Source organism: Ascidiella aspersa, chromosome 9, assembly GCF_963924565.1.
Source record: "Ascidiella aspersa chromosome 9, kaAscAspe10.2, whole genome shotgun sequence".
Classification (NCBI taxonomy): domain Eukaryota; kingdom Metazoa; phylum Chordata; class Ascidiacea; order Phlebobranchia; family Ascidiidae; genus Ascidiella; species Ascidiella aspersa.
In genome coordinates, this window is record NC_139455.1 from 7,821,190 (window position 1) to 7,836,699 (window position 15,510).

Here is a 15,510-nt window from a genome sequence, read left to right on the forward strand (position 1 = left end):
AGCTCCTGTGGCCCAATGGATAAGGCGTCGGTCTTCTAAACCGAAGATTGCGGTTTCGAGTCCCGCCAGGGGTATAATTTTAGAATAAGTAAAATACTTTTGTTGCGTTATGGTTGAATTATTCCAAATTGGAAGAGTTGTTAGAAGAAACCAGCTCCTGTGGCCTAATGGATAAGGCGTCGGTCTCCTAAACCGAAGATTGCGGGTTCGAGTCCCGCCAGGGGTATATTTTTAGAATAAGTAAAATACGTTTGTTGTGTTATGGTTGAATTATGTCAAATTGGCAGATTTGGTAGAAGAAGCCAGCTCCTGTAGCCTAATGGATAAGAGGTCGGTCTCCTAAACCGAAGATTGCGGGTTCGAGTCCCGCCAGGGGTACAATTTTAGAATAAGTAAAATACTTTTGTTGTGTTATGGTTGAATTATTTCAAATTGGAAGAGTTGTTAGAAGAAACCAGCTTCTGTGGCCTAATGGATAAGGCGTCGGTCTCCTAAACCGAAGACTGCGGGTTCGAGTCCCGCCAGGGGTAAATTTTCAAGTGAAGAAAACAACTTTGTGGTATATTGCTAGAAATATTTTAAATTGGAAAATTTGTCAGAATATAAGAGCTCCTGTGGCCTAATGGATAAGGTGTCGGTCTCCTAAATCGAAGATTGCGGGTTCGAATTGCGCCGAGGGTAAATTTTTAAGTGGGTAAAATAACTTTGTGGTGTTTTTCTACAATCATTTTTAATTGGAATATTTGTTAGAAGAAACCAGCTCCTGTTGCCTAATAGATAAGGCGTCGGTCTCCTAAACCGAAGATTTCACGTTCGAGTCCCGCCAGGGGTAAATTTTTAAGTGAGTAAAATAACTTGGTGGTGTTTTGCTACAATTATTTTAAATTGAAAGATTTGTTAGAACATAAGAGCTCCTGTGGCCTAATGGATAAGGCGTCGGTCTCCTAAACCGAAGATTGCGGGTTCGAGTCCCGCCAGGGGTAAATTTTTAAGTGAGTAAAATAACTTTGTGGTGTTTTGCTACAATTATTTTAAATTGAAAGATTTGTTAGAACATAAGAGCTCCTGTGGCCTAATGGAAAAGGCGTCGGTCTCCTAAACCGAAGATTGCGGGTTCGAGTCCCGCCAGGGGTATAATTTTAGAATAAGTAAAATACTTTTGTTGTGTTATGGTTGAATTATGTCAAATTGGAAGATTTGTTAGAAGAAACCAGCTCGTGTGGCCTAATGGATAAGGCGTCGGTCTCCTAAACCGAAGATTGCGGGTTCGAGTCCCACCAGGTGTAAAATTTTAAGTGAGTAAAAGAACTTTGTGGTGTTTTGCTACAATTATTTTAAATTGAAAGATTTGTTAGAACAGCGTGGTCCAACTGCATGCCCGCGAGTTCAGCTTTTTTGGCCCACGAACTGATAGTCAGCTTTGGTTCAATCTGGCAATATCACTTCAATTTTTGTTTTTTTAATTTTTTGGTGTTGAAATTATTTCCTAACTACCGTAATTGAACAAAGGTATACATTCCATAAAGTTAGTATATATGCCATAAACCAGTGGTTATTTGTTCGAGGCCCCCTTTGAAAGGCTCTCGACCCTCGTGTTCCCCCTGCTTATAAAAATACCAAGCATTGTGTTCAAAGTATTTTCACTTGTTTTACTTCTTTAGGTTAATAACAAATACAGCCATGCCCGACGAAGTTGGCAGCCTTCCACGACGCAACAGTAAAGAAGCGCTGATGTTGTTCAAAAGAAAGCATCAAAACGCAAAATAACCGGATGTTGCAAGATCATTCGCGCGAAGCGCGAAAGTTTTTCGCACTTACGTAGTTGAAATAGTCAAAAAATATTTGTATTGGACATTTGTAAATGGTGTCTAGTTTATCAAACCGGCGGCGGGCCGGATAGTTCTCATTGGCGGCACGCGGGCCGTAGGTTGCCGACCCATGGATTAGGCGAAGGGTATTGCCAAGTAAGAATTGGCCGCCCGAAAAAACGCTGACGTCGAACTGCATGGCTACGTATAAAGCAGCACAGTAATTGTTTCGCCACTGCGACTGGTCTCTAACCAAACTCGTCACTCGCGAACAAACAATTAAACTTTTCCGTAACTTTCCGCGATAAAACGAATAAATAGGATTTAATATTCTACTTTAAACATCCCTACTGACTTGTCAAAGCAGGTGTCAGAAAAATATGTTACAAACCGTTACAAGAAAGGTTTGCAGTCATAATTAAAACACAAAATCAAGTTAACTGGTAAATTTTGAAAATTGGTTTCGCAATATCTAGCTGGAGAGTTATGCCCGTGGCTCCCCCAACGACCACATCGTGTTCCCCCAGGGGGGCCGAGGGCCACGGTTGAGAAACCACTGCCATAGACTATGTATAATTTGCCAGCAATAAGCCTTAGAATCGCATTTTACAAAATTGGCCCGCAAAATAAAATAAACTTTGTTTTTGGCCCGCGATGAAAGCAAGTTGGACCACCCTGGGTTAGAACATAAGAGCTCCTGTGGCCTAATGGATAAGGCGTAGGTATATTAAAACCGAAGATTGCGGGTTCGAGTCCCGCCAGGGGTATAATTTTAGAATAAGTAAAATACATTTGTTGTATTATGGTTGAATTATTCCAAATTGGAAGATTTGTTAGAAGAAACCAGCTTCTGTGGCCCAATGGATAAGGCGTCAGTCTCCTAAACCGAAGATTGCGGGTTCGAGTCCCGCCAGGGGTAAATTTATAAGTGAAGAAAACAACTTTGTGGTATTTTGCTAGAATTATTTTAAATTGAAAGATTTGTTACAACATAAGAGCTCCTGTGGCCCAATGGATAAGGCGTCGGTCTCCTAAACCGAAGATTGCGGGTTCGAGTCCCACCAGGGGTAAATTTATAAGTGAAGAAAACAACTTTGTGGTATTTTGCTAGAATTATTTTAAATTGAAAGATTTGTTACAACATAAGAGCTCCTGTGGCCCAATGGATAAGGCGTCGGTCTTCTAAACCGAAGATTGCGGTTTCGAGTCCCGCCAGGGGTATAATTTTAGAATAATTAAAATACTTTTGTTGTGTTATTGTTGAATTAATCCAAATTGGAAGAGTTGTTAGAAGAAACCAGCTCCTGTGGCCTAATGGATAAGGCGTCGGTCTCCTAAACCGAAGATTGCGGGTTCGAGTCCCGCCAGGGGTATATTTTTAGAATTAGTAAAATACGTTTGTTGTGTTATGGTTGAATTGTTTCAAATTGGAAGAGTTGTTAGAAGAAACCAGCTCCTGTGGCCTAATGGATAAGGCGTCGGTCTCCTAAACCGAAGATTGCGGGTTCGAGTCCCGCCAGGGGTATAATTTTAGAATAAGTAAAATACTTTTGTTGTGTTATGGTTGAATTATTCCAAATTGGAAGAGTTGTTAGAAGAAACCAGCTCCTGTGGCCTAATGGATAAGGCGTCGGTCTCCTAAACCGAAGATTGCGGGTTCGAGTCCCGCCAGGGGTAGAATTTTAGAATAAGTAAAATACTTTTGTTGTGTTATGGTTGAATTGTTTCAAATTGGAAGAGTTGTTAGAAGAAACCAGCTCCTGTGGCCTAATGGATAAGGCGTCGGTCTCCTAAACCGAAGATTGCGGGTTCGAGTCCCGCCAGGGGTATAATTTTAGAATAAGTAAAATACTTTTGTTGTGTTATGGTTGAATTATTCCAAATTGGAAGAGTTGTTAGAAGAAACCAGCTCCTGTGGCCTAATGGATAAGGCGTCGGTCTCCTAAACCGAAGATTGTGGTTTCGAGTCCCGCCAGGGGTATATTTTTAGAATTAGCAAAATACGTTTGTTGTGTTATGGTTGAATTATGTCAAATTGGCAGGTTTGTTAGAAGAAGCCAGCTCCTGTGGCCTAATGGATAAGGGGTCGGTCTCCTAAACCAAAGATTGCGGGTTCGAGTCCCGCCAGGGGTACAATTTTAGAATAAACAAAATACGTTTATTGTGTTATGGTTGAATTATGTCAAATTGGCAGATTTGTTAGAAGAAACCAGCTCCTGTGGCCTAATGGATAAGGCGTCGGTCTCCTAAACCGAAGATTGCGGGTTCGAGTCCCGCCAGGGGTAAATTTTTAAGTGGGTAAAATAACTTTCTGGTGATTTGGTGCAATTATTTTAAATTGGAAGATTATTAGAAGAAACCAGCTCCTGTGGCCTAATGGATAAGGCGTCGGTCTCCTAAACCGAAGATTGCGGGTTCGAGTCCCGTCAGGGGTAAAGTTTTAAGTGAGTAAAATAACTTTGTGGTGTTTTGCTACAATTATTTTAAATTGAAAGATTTGTTAGAACATAAGAGCTCCTGTGGCCTAATGGATAAGGCGTCGGTCTCCTAAACCGAAGATTGCGGTTTCGAGTCCCGCCAGGGGTATATTTTTAGAATTAGCAAAATACGTTTGTTGTGTTATGGTTGAATTATGTCAAATTGGCAGATTTGTTAGAAGAAGCCAGCTCCTGTAGCCTAATGGATAAGGGGTCGGTCTTCTAAACCGAAGATTGCGGGTTCGAGTCCCGCCAGGGGTAGAATTTTAGAATAAACAAAATACGTTTGTTGTGTTATGGTTGAATTATGTCAAATTGGCAGATTTGTTAGAAGAAGCCAGCTCCTGTGGCCTAATGAATAAGGCGTCGGTCTCCTAAACCGAAGATTGTGGGTTCGAGTCCCGCCAGGGTTGAATTTATAAGTGAAGAAAACAACTTTGTGGTGTTTTGTTGCAATTATTTTAAATTGGAAGACTTGTCAGAACATAAGAGCTCCTGTGGCCTAATGGATAAGGCGTCGGTCTCCTAAACCGAAGATTGCGGGTTCGAGTCCCGCCAGGGGTATAATTTTAGAATAAGTAAAATACTTTTGTTGTGTTACGGTTGAATTATTCCAAATTGGAAGAGTTTTTAGAAGAAACCAGCTCCTGTGGCCTAATGAATAAGGCGTCGGTCTCCTAAACCGAAGATTGCGGGTTCGAGTCCCGCCAGGGGTATAATTTTAGAATAAGTAAAATACTTTTGTTGTGTTACGGTTGAATTATTCCAAATTGGAAGAGTTTTTAGAAGAAACCAGCTCGTGTGGCCTAATGGATAAGGCGTCGGTCTCCTAAACCGAAGATTGCGGGTTCGAGTCCCACCAGGTGTAAAATTTTAAGTGAGTAAAATAACTTTGTGGTGTTTTGCTACAATTATTTTAAATTGAAAGATTTGTTAGAACAGCGTGGTCCAACTGCATGCCCGCGAGTTCAGCTTTTTTGGCCCACGAACTGATAGTCAGCTTTGGTTCAATCTGGCAATATCACTTCAATTTTTGTTTTTTTAATTTTTTGGTGTTGAAATTATTTCCTAACTACCGTAATTGAACAAAGGTATACATTCCATAAAGTTAGTATGTATGCCATAAACTAGTGGTAATTTGTTCGTGACCCCCTTTGAAAGGCTCTCGACCCTCGTGCTCCTCCTGCTTATAAAAATACCAAGCATTGTGTTCAAAGTATTTTCACTTGTTCTACTTCTTTACGTTAATAACAAATACAGCCATGCCCGACGAAGTTGGCAGCCTTCCACGACGCATCAGTAAAGAAGCGCTAATCTTGTTCAAAAGACAGCATCAAAACGCAAAATAACCGGATGTTACAATATCATTCGCGCGAAGCGCGAAAGTTTTTCGCACTTACGCAGTTAAAATAGTCAAAAATATTTGTAATCGATATTTGTAAATGGTGTCTAGTGTGTCAAACCGGCGGCGGGCCGGATAGTTCTCATTGGCGGCCCGCGGGGCTTAGGTTGCCGACCCCTGGATTAGCCGAAGGGTATTGCCAAGTAAGAATTGGCCGCCCGAACTGCATGGCTACGTATAAAGCAGCACAGTAATTGTTTCGCCACAGCGACAGGTCTCTAATCAAACTCGTCACTCGCGAACGACCAATTAAACTTTTCCGTAACTTTCCGCGATAAAACGAATAAATAGGATTTAATATTCTACTTTAAACATCCCTACTGACTTGTCAAAGCAGGTGTCAGAAAACTATGTTACAAACCGTTACAAGAAAGGTTTGCAGTCATAATAAAAACACAAAATCTAGTTAACTGGTAAATTTTCAAAATTTGGTTTTCGCAATATCTAGCTGGAGAGTTATGCCCGTGGCCCCCCAATGACCGCACCGTGTTCCCTCAGGGGGGCCGATGGCCACGGTTGAGAAACCACTACCATAGACTATGTATAATTTGCCAGCAATAAGCCTTAGAATCGCATTTTACAAAATTGGCCCGCAAGATAAAATAAATCTTGTTTTTGGCCCGCGATAAAAACAAGTTGGACCACACTGTGTTAGAACATAAGAGCTCCTGTGGCCTAATGGATAAGGCGTCGGTCTCCTAAACCGAAGATTGCGGGTTCGAGTCCCGCCAGGGGTATAATTTTAGAATAAGTAAAAGTTAGAAGAAACCAGCTCCTGTGGCCTAATGGATAAGGCGTCGGTCTCCTAAACCGAAGATTGCGGGTTCGAGTCCCGCCAGGGGTAAATTTTTAAGTAAAGAAAACAACTTTGTGGTATTTTGCTAGAATTATTTTAAATTGGAAAATTTGTCAGAACATAAGAGCTCCTGTGGCCTAATGGATAAGGCGTCGGTCTCCTAAACCGAAGATTGCGGGTTCGAGTCCCGCCAGGGGTAAATTTATAAGTAAAGAAAACAACTTTGTGGTATTTTGCTAGAATTATTTTAAATTGAAAGATTTGTTAGAACATAAGAGCTCCTGTGGCCCAATGGATAAGGCGTCGGTCTCCTAAACCGAAGATTGCGGGTTCGAGTCCCGCCAGGGGTATAATTTTAGAATAAGTAAAATACTTTTGTTGTGTTATGGTTGAATTATGTCAAATTGGAAGAGTTGTTAGAAGAAACCAGCTCTTGTTGCCTAATGGATAAGACGTGGGTCTCCTAAACCGAAGATTGCGGGTTCGAGTCCCGCCAGGGGAAAATTTTGTGGTGAACTTTGTGGTGTTTTGCTACAATTATTTTAAATTGAAAGATTTGTTAGAACATAAGAGCTCCTGTGGCATAATGGATAAGTCGTCGGTCTCCTAAACCGAAGATTGCGGGTTCGAGTCCCGCCAGGGGTGTAATTTTAGAATAAGTAAAATACTTTTGTTGTGTTATGGTTGAATTATTCCAAATTGGAAGAGTTGTTAGAAGAAACCAGCTCCTGTGGCCTAATGGATAAGGCGTCGGTCTCCTAAACCGAAGATTGCGGGTTCGAGTCCCGCCAGGGGTAAATTTTTAAGTGAGTAAAATAACTTTGTGGTGTTCTGCTACAATTATTTTAAATTGAAAGATTTGTTAGAACATAAGATCTCCTGTGGCGTAATGGATAAGTCGTCGGTCTCCTAAACCGAAGATTGCGGGTTCGAGTCCCGCCAGGGGTGTAATTTTAGAATAAGTAAAATACTTTTGTTGTGTTATGGTTGAATTATTCCAAATTGGAAGAGTTGTTAGAAGAAGCCAGCTTCTGCGCCTAATATATAAGGGGTCGGTCTCCTAAACCGAAGATTGCGGGTTCGAGTCCCGCCAGGGGTATAATTTTAGAATAAGTAAAATACGTTTGTTGTGTTATGGTTGAATTATGTCAAATTGGCAGATTTGTTAGAAGAAGCCAGCTTCTGCGCCTAATGGGTTCGAGTCCCGCCAGGGGTATAATTTTAGAATAAGTAAAATACTTTTGTTGTGTTATGGTTGAATTATTCCAAATTGGAAGAGTTGTTAGAAGAAAACAGCTTCTGTGGTCCAATGGATAAGGCGTCGGTCTCCTAAACCGAAGATTGCGGGTTCGAGTCCCGCCAGGGGTATATTTTTAAGTGGGTAAAATAACTTTCTGGTGTTTTTCTGCAATTATTTTAAATTGGAAGATTTTTTAGAACAAACCAGTTCCTGTGGCCTAATGGATAAGGCGTCGGTCTCCTAAACCGAAGATTGTGGGTTCGAGTCCCGCCAGGGATAAATTTTTAAGTGAAGAAAACAACTTTGTGGTGTTATGCTGCAATTATTTTAAATTGAAAGATTTGTTAGAAGAAACCAGCTCGTGTGGGCTAATGGATAAGGCGTCGGATTCCTAAACCGAAGATTGCGGGTTCGAGTCCCGCCAGGGGTAAAATTTTAAGAGAGTAAAATAACTTTGTGGTGTTTTGCTACAATTATTTTAAATTGAAAGATTTGTTAGAACAGCGTGGTTCAACTGAAGGCCCGCGGGCTAACTTTGGCACGCGAGTTGAGCTTTTTGGGCCCGCGAACTGATAGTCAGCTTTGGTTCAATCTGGCAATATCACTTCAATTTTTGTTTTTTTAATTTTTTGGTGTTGAAATTATTTCCTAACTACCGTAATTGAACAAAGGTATACATTCCATAAAGTTAGTATATATACCATAAGCCAGTGGTTATTTGTTCGTGGCCCCCTTTGAAAGGCTCTCGACCCTCGTGTTCCCCTGCTTATAAAAATACCTAGCATGGTGTTCAAAGTATTTTCACTTGTTTTACTTCTTTACGTTAACAACAAATACAGCCATGCCCGACCCAGTTGGCAGGCTTCCACGACGCAACAGTAAAGAAGCGCTGATGTTGTTCAAAAGACAGCATCAAAACGCAAAATAACCGGATGTTACAAGATCATTCGCGCGAAGCGCGAAAGTTTTTCGCACTTACGTAGTTAAAATAGTCAAAAAATATTTGTATTGGACATTTGTAAATGGTGTCTAGTTTGTCAAACCGGCGGCGGGCCGGATAGTTCTCATTGGCGGCACGCGTGCCGTAGGTTGCCGACCCCTGGATTAGGCGAAGGGTATTGCCAAGTAAGAATTGGCGGCCAGAAAAAACGCTGACGTCAAACTGCATGGCTACGTATAAAGCAGCACAGTAATTGTTTCGCCACTGCGACAGGTCTCTAACCAAACTCGTCACTCGCGAACAAACAATTAAACTTTTCCGTAACTTTCCGCGATAAAACGATTAAATAGGATTTAATATTCTACTTTAAACATCTCTACTAACTTGTCAAAGCAGGTGTCAGAAAAATGTGTTACAAACCGTTACAAGAAAGGTTTGCAGTCATAATCAAAACACAAAATCAAGTTAACTGGTAAATTTTCAAAATTTGGTTTTCGCAATATCTAGCTGGAGATTTATGCCCGTGGCCCCCCAATAACCGCACCGCGTTCTCCCAGGGAGGCCGAGGGCCACGGTTGAGAAACCACTGCCATAGACTATGTATAATTTGCCAGCAATAAACCTTAGAATCGCATTTTAAAAAATTATCCCGCAATATAAAATAAACCTTGTTTTTGGCCCGCGATGAAAACAAGTTGGACCACCATGTGTTAGAACATAAGAGCTCCTGTGGCCTAATGGATAAGGCGTCGGTCTCCTAAACCGAAGATTGCGGGTTCGAGTCCCGCCAGGGGTATAATTCTGGAATAAGCAAAACACTTTTGTTGTGTTATGGTTTAATTATTTCAAATTGGAAGATTTGTTAGAAGAAACCAGCTTCTGTGGCCCAATGGATAAGGCGTCGGTCTCCTAAACCGAAGATTGCGGGTTCGAGTCCCGCCTGGGGTAAATTTTTAAGTCGGTAAAATAACTCTGTGGTGTTTTTCTACAATCATTTTTAATTGGAATATTTGTTAGAAGAAACCATCTCCTGTTGCCTAAAGGATAAGGCGTCGGTCTCCTAAACCGAAGATTGCGGGTTCGAGTCCCGCCAGGGGTAAATTTTGTGGCGAACTTTGTGGTGTTTTGCTACAATTATTTTAATTTGAAAGATTTGTTAGAACATAAGAGCTCCTGTGGCCTAATGGATAAGGCGTCGGTCTCCTAAACCGAAGATTGCGGGTTCGAGTCCCGCCTGGGGTAAATTTTTAAGTCGGTAAAATTAGTTTGTGGTGTTTTTCTACAATTATTTTAAATTGGAAGATTTGTTAGAACAAACCAGTTCCTGTAGCCTAATGGATAATCGTCGGTCTCCTAAACCGAAGATTGTGGGTTTGAGTCCCGCCAGGGTTAAATTTTTAAGTGAAGAAAACAACTTTGTGGTGTTTTGCTGCAATTATTTTAAATTGGAAGACTTGTCAGAACATAAGAGCTCCTGTGGCCTAATGGATAAGGCGTCGGTCTCCTAAACCGAAGATTGCGGGTTCGAGTCCCGCCAGGGGTATAATTTTAGAATAAGTAAAATACTTTTGTTGTGTTATTAAGTGGGTAAAATAACTTTCTGGTGTTTTGCTACAATTATTTTAAATTGGAAAATTTGTTAGAATAAACCAGCTCGTGTGGCCTAATGGATAAGGCGTCGGTCTCCTAAACCGAAGATTGTAGGTTGGAGTCCCGCCAGGGGTAAATTTTTAAGTGAAGAAAACAACTTTGTGGTGTTTTGCTAGAATTATTTTAAATTGGAAAAATTGTCAGAACATAAGAGCTCCTGTGGCCTAATGGATAAGGCGTCGGTCTCCTAAACCGATTTTTAAGTGGGTAAAATAACTTTGTGGTGTTTTTCTACAATCATTTTTAATTGGAATATTTGTTAGAAGAAACCAGCTCCTGTTGCCTAATGGATAAGGCGTCGGTCTCCTAAACCGAAGCTGCGGGTTCGAGTCCCGCCAGGGATAAATTTTTAAGTGAAGAAAACAACTTTGTGGTGTTTTGCTAGAATTATTTTAAATTGGAAAATTTGTCAGAACATAAGAGTTCCTGTGGCCTAATGGATAAGGCGTCGGTCTCCTAAACCGAAGATTGCGGGTTCGAGTCCCGCCAGGGGTAAATTTTGTGTTGAACTTTGTGGTGTTTTGCTACAATTATTTTAAATTGAAAGATTTGTTAGAACATAAGAGCTCCTGTGGCTTAATGGATAAGGCGTCGGTCTCCTAAACCGTAGATTGCGGGTTCGAGTCCCGCCAGGGGTATAATTTTAGAATAAGCAAAACACTTTTGTTGTGTTTAGTTTAATTATTTCAAATTGGAAGATTTGTTAGAACAAACAGCTTCTATGGCCCAATGGATAAGGCGTCGGTCTCCTAAACCGAAGATTGCGGGTTCGAGTCCCACCTGGGGTAAATTTTTAAGTCGGTAAAATAACTTTGTGGTGTTTTTCTACAATTATTTTAAATTGGAAGATTTGTTAAAACAAACCAGTTCCTGTGGCCTAATGGATAATCGTCGGTCTCCTAAACCGAAGATTTCGCGTTCGAGTCCCGCCAGGGTTAAATTTTTAAGTGAAGAAAACAACTTTGTGGTGTTTTGCTGCAATTATTTTAAATTGGAAGACTTGTCAGAATATAAGAGCTCTTGTGGCCTAATGGATAAGGCGTCGGTCTCCTAAACCGAAGATTGCGGGTTCGAGTCCCGCCAGGGGAAACTTTTTAAGTGAAGAAAACAACTTTGTGGTATTTTGCTAGAATTATTTTAAATTGGAAAATTTGTCAGAAACTAGGAGCTCCTGTGGCCTGATGGATAAGGCGTAGGTCTTCTAAACCGAAGATTTCGCGTTCGAGTCCCGCCAGGGGTAAATTTATAAGTTAAGAAACAACTTTGTGGTTATTTGCAGCAATTATTTTGAATTGGAAGATTTGTTAGAACATAAGAGCTCCTGTGGCCTAATGGATAAGGCGTCGGTCTCCTAAACCGAAGATTGCGGGTTCGAGTCCCGCTAGGGGTAAATTTTGAAGAGAGTAAAATAACTTTGTGGTGTTTTTCTACAATTATTTTGAATTGAAAGATTTGTTAGAACATAAGAGCTCCTGTGGCGATTTTCTTAAATCAAAGATTGCACGTTCACTGCTGGACAGGGATACTACTTTAGTAATGTAATGTCCCTCTTCTGATGTTTTTATTGAATAAATAAATGGATTGTTCCACATATCAGCTACTCTCTTAAAGGGTCGGTTTTCTAAAACCTATATTGCACATTTTACACAAATATTTGCGTATGAGTCTTGTGGAGTGTAAACTTTAAATGGCAAACATATTGGCATGACGGTTCATGGCAACATTTGTTTAAAATAGAAAATTATTACAAGATAAACGATTGTAGGCCAAAAGAATAAAAGTATATCGATGTATGTCGAAGTGGCATAAGTGCCATAATTGACATAGGTATAGACCAGGGGTGTCCAACTCAAACATGTCGGCGTGCCAATAACTTCTTTTCGTGCCAAAGATTACTAATTATTTTTTTCTTATATTAAAAGCGCTTTTCATAACAAAAACGCTTATTTGCACCAAAAAGATTTGTATATTTAGACAAGCAAATTATTCATAATTGACCAAAATTGCTGTTTTGCAAACGTTTGTTTTCAGCCAAACTCGGGAGATAGTTTGGCCTTAAGCTGTTTAGTAGGAATGCGCATTAATGCATCTAATTATGCGTTTGTAAGTTGGCTTTTGCTTATTATTTATTTACACCAAGTTACTTAATTACGTGAATGCTAGCCTCCACTACAGTATAATGTTCTATATAAGGAATTGTTAGTTGTCATAATTACCGCGATTGTTTTATATTGTAAATAAACTGTGCCAATTGGCTGTGTAACTAATTTAGTATTTTTTGACAATCGGATGAATAACAGGTTAAGTTTTTTGACAAGCTTGCCATTTTTTATTAGGTCGTGTGCCACATTTGGCGTGTTGGACAACCCGGCATAGAAAAATGTCTTATAAAACTATTTAGAATCTTAAAGTTGTTTTGTTTTATTTAAACTTCGAATTAGATACACATTAGTTCGGACAAAATTGCTTTTGTGTTACCTGAAATATTTGGTCAAAAGTTGATTTGCTTGAAGATTCCCTCGAGGTAACCTTATCCAGCTTGGCAAGAATCAAGCAGTTTTCAAACAAAAACAAGCGACGAGATTTGATTCGTGGTTGGCTACTGTGTCTGCTGCCTCCAGCGGAATCAGGGTGCCAAGTTGCGAGAACTCCTAAACCAAAAAAATAAAATTGGAGCCACAATAAATTTGGCCTCAAAATGAGAATAGTTTTCAACGCAAAGAAAGTGTGGGATTAACAAAAGGAGTGAAGATAAAAATGACACGTGGATAAAACTGATGTAACAGTAGCCAGGAAAAGCTAAGGTGGTATCAGTCACTAAAAGAATCCCTAAAATTTAAATGGCTGAACCACACGTTATTTAAGCGCAAATCAAGCGTGTTTTAAAATTGAAAATTGCCTTCCTCGTTTGGCTTATCTTACAAGCGGTCACTTTTGCCAGCCGGTTTCCAAGAACTCCAACGCTAGTTTAACTCAAGATGTACTTTTTTACGTGTTTGTTTAACAGACACAAGATAGTAATTTGAAAATAATACAAGCTACCTTATCAATTGCATGTTTTTACGATCACTTCAACTTTACCAACGTAAATTGTACCTTCTTTAATTAACCGTCCAAATAGCTGCGAGTTTTGTGGATGCCCCTTCATCTGTTCCCACAATCGCGTCGTTCTTGCCTTGTTAGGAATGTCTGACAACAGCAGTAGGGCGTCTCTTATTGGTCGAACGTTTATCGGCTGCAAGTCATCGTACCTCAGCAGTTTCTGTAGCAATAAATAGGAAGAGTGGTAAATATCGATACGAATGGTAAACCTACATCCAATTAACAAATCGCAATCGTGTCAGTTTGTGTAGACGTGCATATAAATTTAATTTAATTTTAAAATATTTTTCTATTATAAAGTTAACATAATTTATGACAACTAGGGCCATTTTTATTTTAACCTAAAAAAAAAATTTTTAACTTTACTTTTATCAAACTTTGACTTTATTTTTACCTAACGAAATTGCTTGTTTGTAGAGGCCACAGTTCTTCCTTGAATTAATGCCAGTAACCCAAACATAATATTTTGTCGATTTCAGACCCAAACGTAATATTTTGTCGAAAAGTCAAGGTGTTTTATGGATTATAAAAAGTGCGTCGGGTTTTTTGGCGATAAATTTCAACCCCTAGGTGTTGAAAACAACTTTATTCTTTAATTCGTGGACAGACGAGGTCCTTAAAATTTTTTAACTTTATTGACTTTTGCGGGCCCAAATGATAACGAAGCATAAAATGAAATAGTTGTTAGAACATTGATTTACAGTGACAGGATCACCGTTCTAAAATAACTAAATGAAGTTTGCCTAAAATGTACTTTATTATTTTTAAGACTGGAATTGGTAATTTGTGCTGTTTTTGGAAGACTTTATTGAAGTTATGTTGTTATCAAATACAATACTGTGGTTACCTATTTTAAAAAAAAGTATATTTCGATATGCGCAATACCTTTAATAAATTAGAGAGTAAACTTTAAAAACAAAAAATCAATATATAACTTAGCTTACAACGCTCCAAATAAACTGCCATTAAACAGCATGCCATTAATTTACGTTACGAAATACCTTGAGGTAATATTGGTATAACACAAGTTGCTGAGCTGGTTGCTGCGGAACCTCACACATCTGCACACCAGTAGCGGTAGAGAGCTGGTAGAGTTCGCTAGAGATCTGGTCGTTTTCATTGATCAAGGATAACGAATCGCTAGTGTTCATAGCATGACTTAAGTGGAGTTGCTGAAACAAAGTTGTCTTAATGTTGTTGTTACGCTCATTACTGAGGTCTCTTTTCAACGGTATGTCAGATGCTTGAACGTTACACGAGGCTTTACACTTTGTATTACGAATGTAGCGCATGGAGGAAAAATAATAAGCGACCAATGTTTAAAAGAGGATACACATGTAAAAATATTTTGAGGATCCAAGCAGTCTTGCTAAAAGCCCAGTCTGATATTGCGGAAAGTTTCCCACAACTACAGCTGGGAGAAAAATTGTGTACGTGCCAAATGTAACTTTTATGGTTAACAAGCTTCAACAGGATCCGTGAAAAGATAAGTGAAGAGGCAAGAAATGTTACGTGAGTGAGAAAGCGATGGTGAAAAATGTAAAAACAACAGATATACCAACAATAAAATAATCTGTGAAACACCATTAACTTGCCCAATTTGGCAGTGTAACGCTGCCTTTGTTCGAATGATTGTTTTTTAAATTCATGTTGCTCCAAAGACAAAGGGTTCGAGTTACCTTTGTAACGTTTTTTAAAACTATTAGCAATAAGATACCAACCTAACAACGCATATAGCTTCAGCAAAGCTTATATATAAAACTTTTTGGTCTTTCAACCTCGTTTGCCAATTTGATTTTCATCAACGCAATCTACTTCTATGATAACAAATGACCCTAAAACAAACAACTTTAACGTCACCCCAAATACCTCCAGGGTGTGATGATGCTTTAGGAACACGTGTGGCAACAGTTGTGTTTTTTCCAGGACCTTTACCAGCTCTGGCAACAGGGTGCTGTAAATATTGCACAAACAAATCATAAGATAATACAAAATTCCACAGCAATCAACAGAAAGTAAAGTTAAACGGTATTTGGAACGGAACACAACTAATTAATAAACTGCTATTTGATAAAATCTTTTAGTCATCTCTACT

The 15,510-nt window shown here is 39.5% G+C and overlaps 1 protein-coding gene and 35 non-coding genes across 36 annotated transcripts in view; 35 read left to right on the forward strand and 1 right to left on the reverse strand.

Annotated features, from left to right (window-relative positions):
* The window catches only part of LOC146132166 (obscurin-like), an 86,749-nt gene that overhangs the window by 14,612 nt on the left and 56,627 nt on the right, over positions 1 to 15,510 (reverse strand). Inside the window, exons 62-65 of the mRNA XM_083397233.1 lie at positions 15,285 to 15,369; positions 14,417 to 14,587; positions 13,410 to 13,575; positions 12,792 to 12,964 (exon numbers count right to left, since the gene is read on the reverse strand). Coding sequence (XP_083253359.1) covers positions 12,792 to 12,964; positions 13,410 to 13,575; positions 14,417 to 14,587; positions 15,285 to 15,369 — 595 coding nt within the window. The remainder of the gene's footprint in view (positions 1 to 12,791; positions 12,965 to 13,409; positions 13,576 to 14,416; positions 14,588 to 15,284; positions 15,370 to 15,510) is intronic.
* On the forward strand, positions 2 to 74 carry Trnar-ucu (transfer RNA arginine (anticodon UCU)). The gene has a single exon. It is a non-coding gene; the product is annotated as a tRNA-Arg (tRNA).
* Trnar-ccu (transfer RNA arginine (anticodon CCU)) lies at positions 154 to 226 on the forward strand. Its single transcript has one exon. It is a non-coding gene; the product is annotated as a tRNA-Arg (tRNA).
* Positions 458 to 530, forward strand: Trnar-ccu (transfer RNA arginine (anticodon CCU)). Its single transcript has one exon. It is a non-coding gene; the product is annotated as a tRNA-Arg (tRNA).
* On the forward strand, positions 911 to 983 carry Trnar-ccu (transfer RNA arginine (anticodon CCU)). The gene has a single exon. It is a non-coding gene; the product is annotated as a tRNA-Arg (tRNA).
* On the forward strand, positions 1,062 to 1,134 carry Trnar-ccu (transfer RNA arginine (anticodon CCU)). The gene has a single exon. It is a non-coding gene; the product is annotated as a tRNA-Arg (tRNA).
* On the forward strand, positions 2,655 to 2,727 carry Trnar-ccu (transfer RNA arginine (anticodon CCU)). Its single transcript has one exon. It is a non-coding gene; the product is annotated as a tRNA-Arg (tRNA).
* Positions 2,806 to 2,878, forward strand: Trnar-ccu (transfer RNA arginine (anticodon CCU)). Its single transcript has one exon. It is a non-coding gene; the product is annotated as a tRNA-Arg (tRNA).
* Positions 2,957 to 3,029, forward strand: Trnar-ucu (transfer RNA arginine (anticodon UCU)). The gene has a single exon. It is a non-coding gene; the product is annotated as a tRNA-Arg (tRNA).
* On the forward strand, positions 3,109 to 3,181 carry Trnar-ccu (transfer RNA arginine (anticodon CCU)). The gene has a single exon. It is a non-coding gene; the product is annotated as a tRNA-Arg (tRNA).
* Positions 3,261 to 3,333, forward strand: Trnar-ccu (transfer RNA arginine (anticodon CCU)). Its single transcript has one exon. It is a non-coding gene; the product is annotated as a tRNA-Arg (tRNA).
* On the forward strand, positions 3,413 to 3,485 carry Trnar-ccu (transfer RNA arginine (anticodon CCU)). The gene has a single exon. It is a non-coding gene; the product is annotated as a tRNA-Arg (tRNA).
* Trnar-ccu (transfer RNA arginine (anticodon CCU)) lies at positions 3,565 to 3,637 on the forward strand. The gene has a single exon. It is a non-coding gene; the product is annotated as a tRNA-Arg (tRNA).
* Trnar-ccu (transfer RNA arginine (anticodon CCU)) lies at positions 3,717 to 3,789 on the forward strand. The gene has a single exon. It is a non-coding gene; the product is annotated as a tRNA-Arg (tRNA).
* On the forward strand, positions 4,021 to 4,093 carry Trnar-ccu (transfer RNA arginine (anticodon CCU)). Its single transcript has one exon. It is a non-coding gene; the product is annotated as a tRNA-Arg (tRNA).
* Positions 4,171 to 4,243, forward strand: Trnar-ccu (transfer RNA arginine (anticodon CCU)). Its single transcript has one exon. It is a non-coding gene; the product is annotated as a tRNA-Arg (tRNA).
* Trnar-ccu (transfer RNA arginine (anticodon CCU)) lies at positions 4,322 to 4,394 on the forward strand. Its single transcript has one exon. It is a non-coding gene; the product is annotated as a tRNA-Arg (tRNA).
* On the forward strand, positions 4,474 to 4,546 carry Trnar-ucu (transfer RNA arginine (anticodon UCU)). Its single transcript has one exon. It is a non-coding gene; the product is annotated as a tRNA-Arg (tRNA).
* Positions 4,777 to 4,849, forward strand: Trnar-ccu (transfer RNA arginine (anticodon CCU)). Its single transcript has one exon. It is a non-coding gene; the product is annotated as a tRNA-Arg (tRNA).
* Trnar-ccu (transfer RNA arginine (anticodon CCU)) lies at positions 4,929 to 5,001 on the forward strand. Its single transcript has one exon. It is a non-coding gene; the product is annotated as a tRNA-Arg (tRNA).
* On the forward strand, positions 6,352 to 6,424 carry Trnar-ccu (transfer RNA arginine (anticodon CCU)). The gene has a single exon. It is a non-coding gene; the product is annotated as a tRNA-Arg (tRNA).
* Trnar-ccu (transfer RNA arginine (anticodon CCU)) lies at positions 6,459 to 6,531 on the forward strand. Its single transcript has one exon. It is a non-coding gene; the product is annotated as a tRNA-Arg (tRNA).
* On the forward strand, positions 6,610 to 6,682 carry Trnar-ccu (transfer RNA arginine (anticodon CCU)). Its single transcript has one exon. It is a non-coding gene; the product is annotated as a tRNA-Arg (tRNA).
* Trnar-ccu (transfer RNA arginine (anticodon CCU)) lies at positions 6,761 to 6,833 on the forward strand. The gene has a single exon. It is a non-coding gene; the product is annotated as a tRNA-Arg (tRNA).
* On the forward strand, positions 7,208 to 7,280 carry Trnar-ccu (transfer RNA arginine (anticodon CCU)). The gene has a single exon. It is a non-coding gene; the product is annotated as a tRNA-Arg (tRNA).
* On the forward strand, positions 7,779 to 7,851 carry Trnar-ccu (transfer RNA arginine (anticodon CCU)). Its single transcript has one exon. It is a non-coding gene; the product is annotated as a tRNA-Arg (tRNA).
* Trnar-ccu (transfer RNA arginine (anticodon CCU)) lies at positions 7,930 to 8,002 on the forward strand. Its single transcript has one exon. It is a non-coding gene; the product is annotated as a tRNA-Arg (tRNA).
* On the forward strand, positions 9,387 to 9,459 carry Trnar-ccu (transfer RNA arginine (anticodon CCU)). The gene has a single exon. It is a non-coding gene; the product is annotated as a tRNA-Arg (tRNA).
* Trnar-ccu (transfer RNA arginine (anticodon CCU)) lies at positions 9,539 to 9,611 on the forward strand. Its single transcript has one exon. It is a non-coding gene; the product is annotated as a tRNA-Arg (tRNA).
* Trnar-ccu (transfer RNA arginine (anticodon CCU)) lies at positions 9,833 to 9,905 on the forward strand. The gene has a single exon. It is a non-coding gene; the product is annotated as a tRNA-Arg (tRNA).
* On the forward strand, positions 10,134 to 10,206 carry Trnar-ccu (transfer RNA arginine (anticodon CCU)). Its single transcript has one exon. It is a non-coding gene; the product is annotated as a tRNA-Arg (tRNA).
* Positions 10,586 to 10,657, forward strand: Trnar-ccu (transfer RNA arginine (anticodon CCU)). Its single transcript has one exon. It is a non-coding gene; the product is annotated as a tRNA-Arg (tRNA).
* Trnar-ccu (transfer RNA arginine (anticodon CCU)) lies at positions 10,736 to 10,808 on the forward strand. The gene has a single exon. It is a non-coding gene; the product is annotated as a tRNA-Arg (tRNA).
* Positions 10,879 to 10,951, forward strand: Trnar-ccu (transfer RNA arginine (anticodon CCU)). Its single transcript has one exon. It is a non-coding gene; the product is annotated as a tRNA-Arg (tRNA).
* Trnar-ccu (transfer RNA arginine (anticodon CCU)) lies at positions 11,330 to 11,402 on the forward strand. Its single transcript has one exon. It is a non-coding gene; the product is annotated as a tRNA-Arg (tRNA).
* On the forward strand, positions 11,631 to 11,703 carry Trnar-ccu (transfer RNA arginine (anticodon CCU)). The gene has a single exon. It is a non-coding gene; the product is annotated as a tRNA-Arg (tRNA).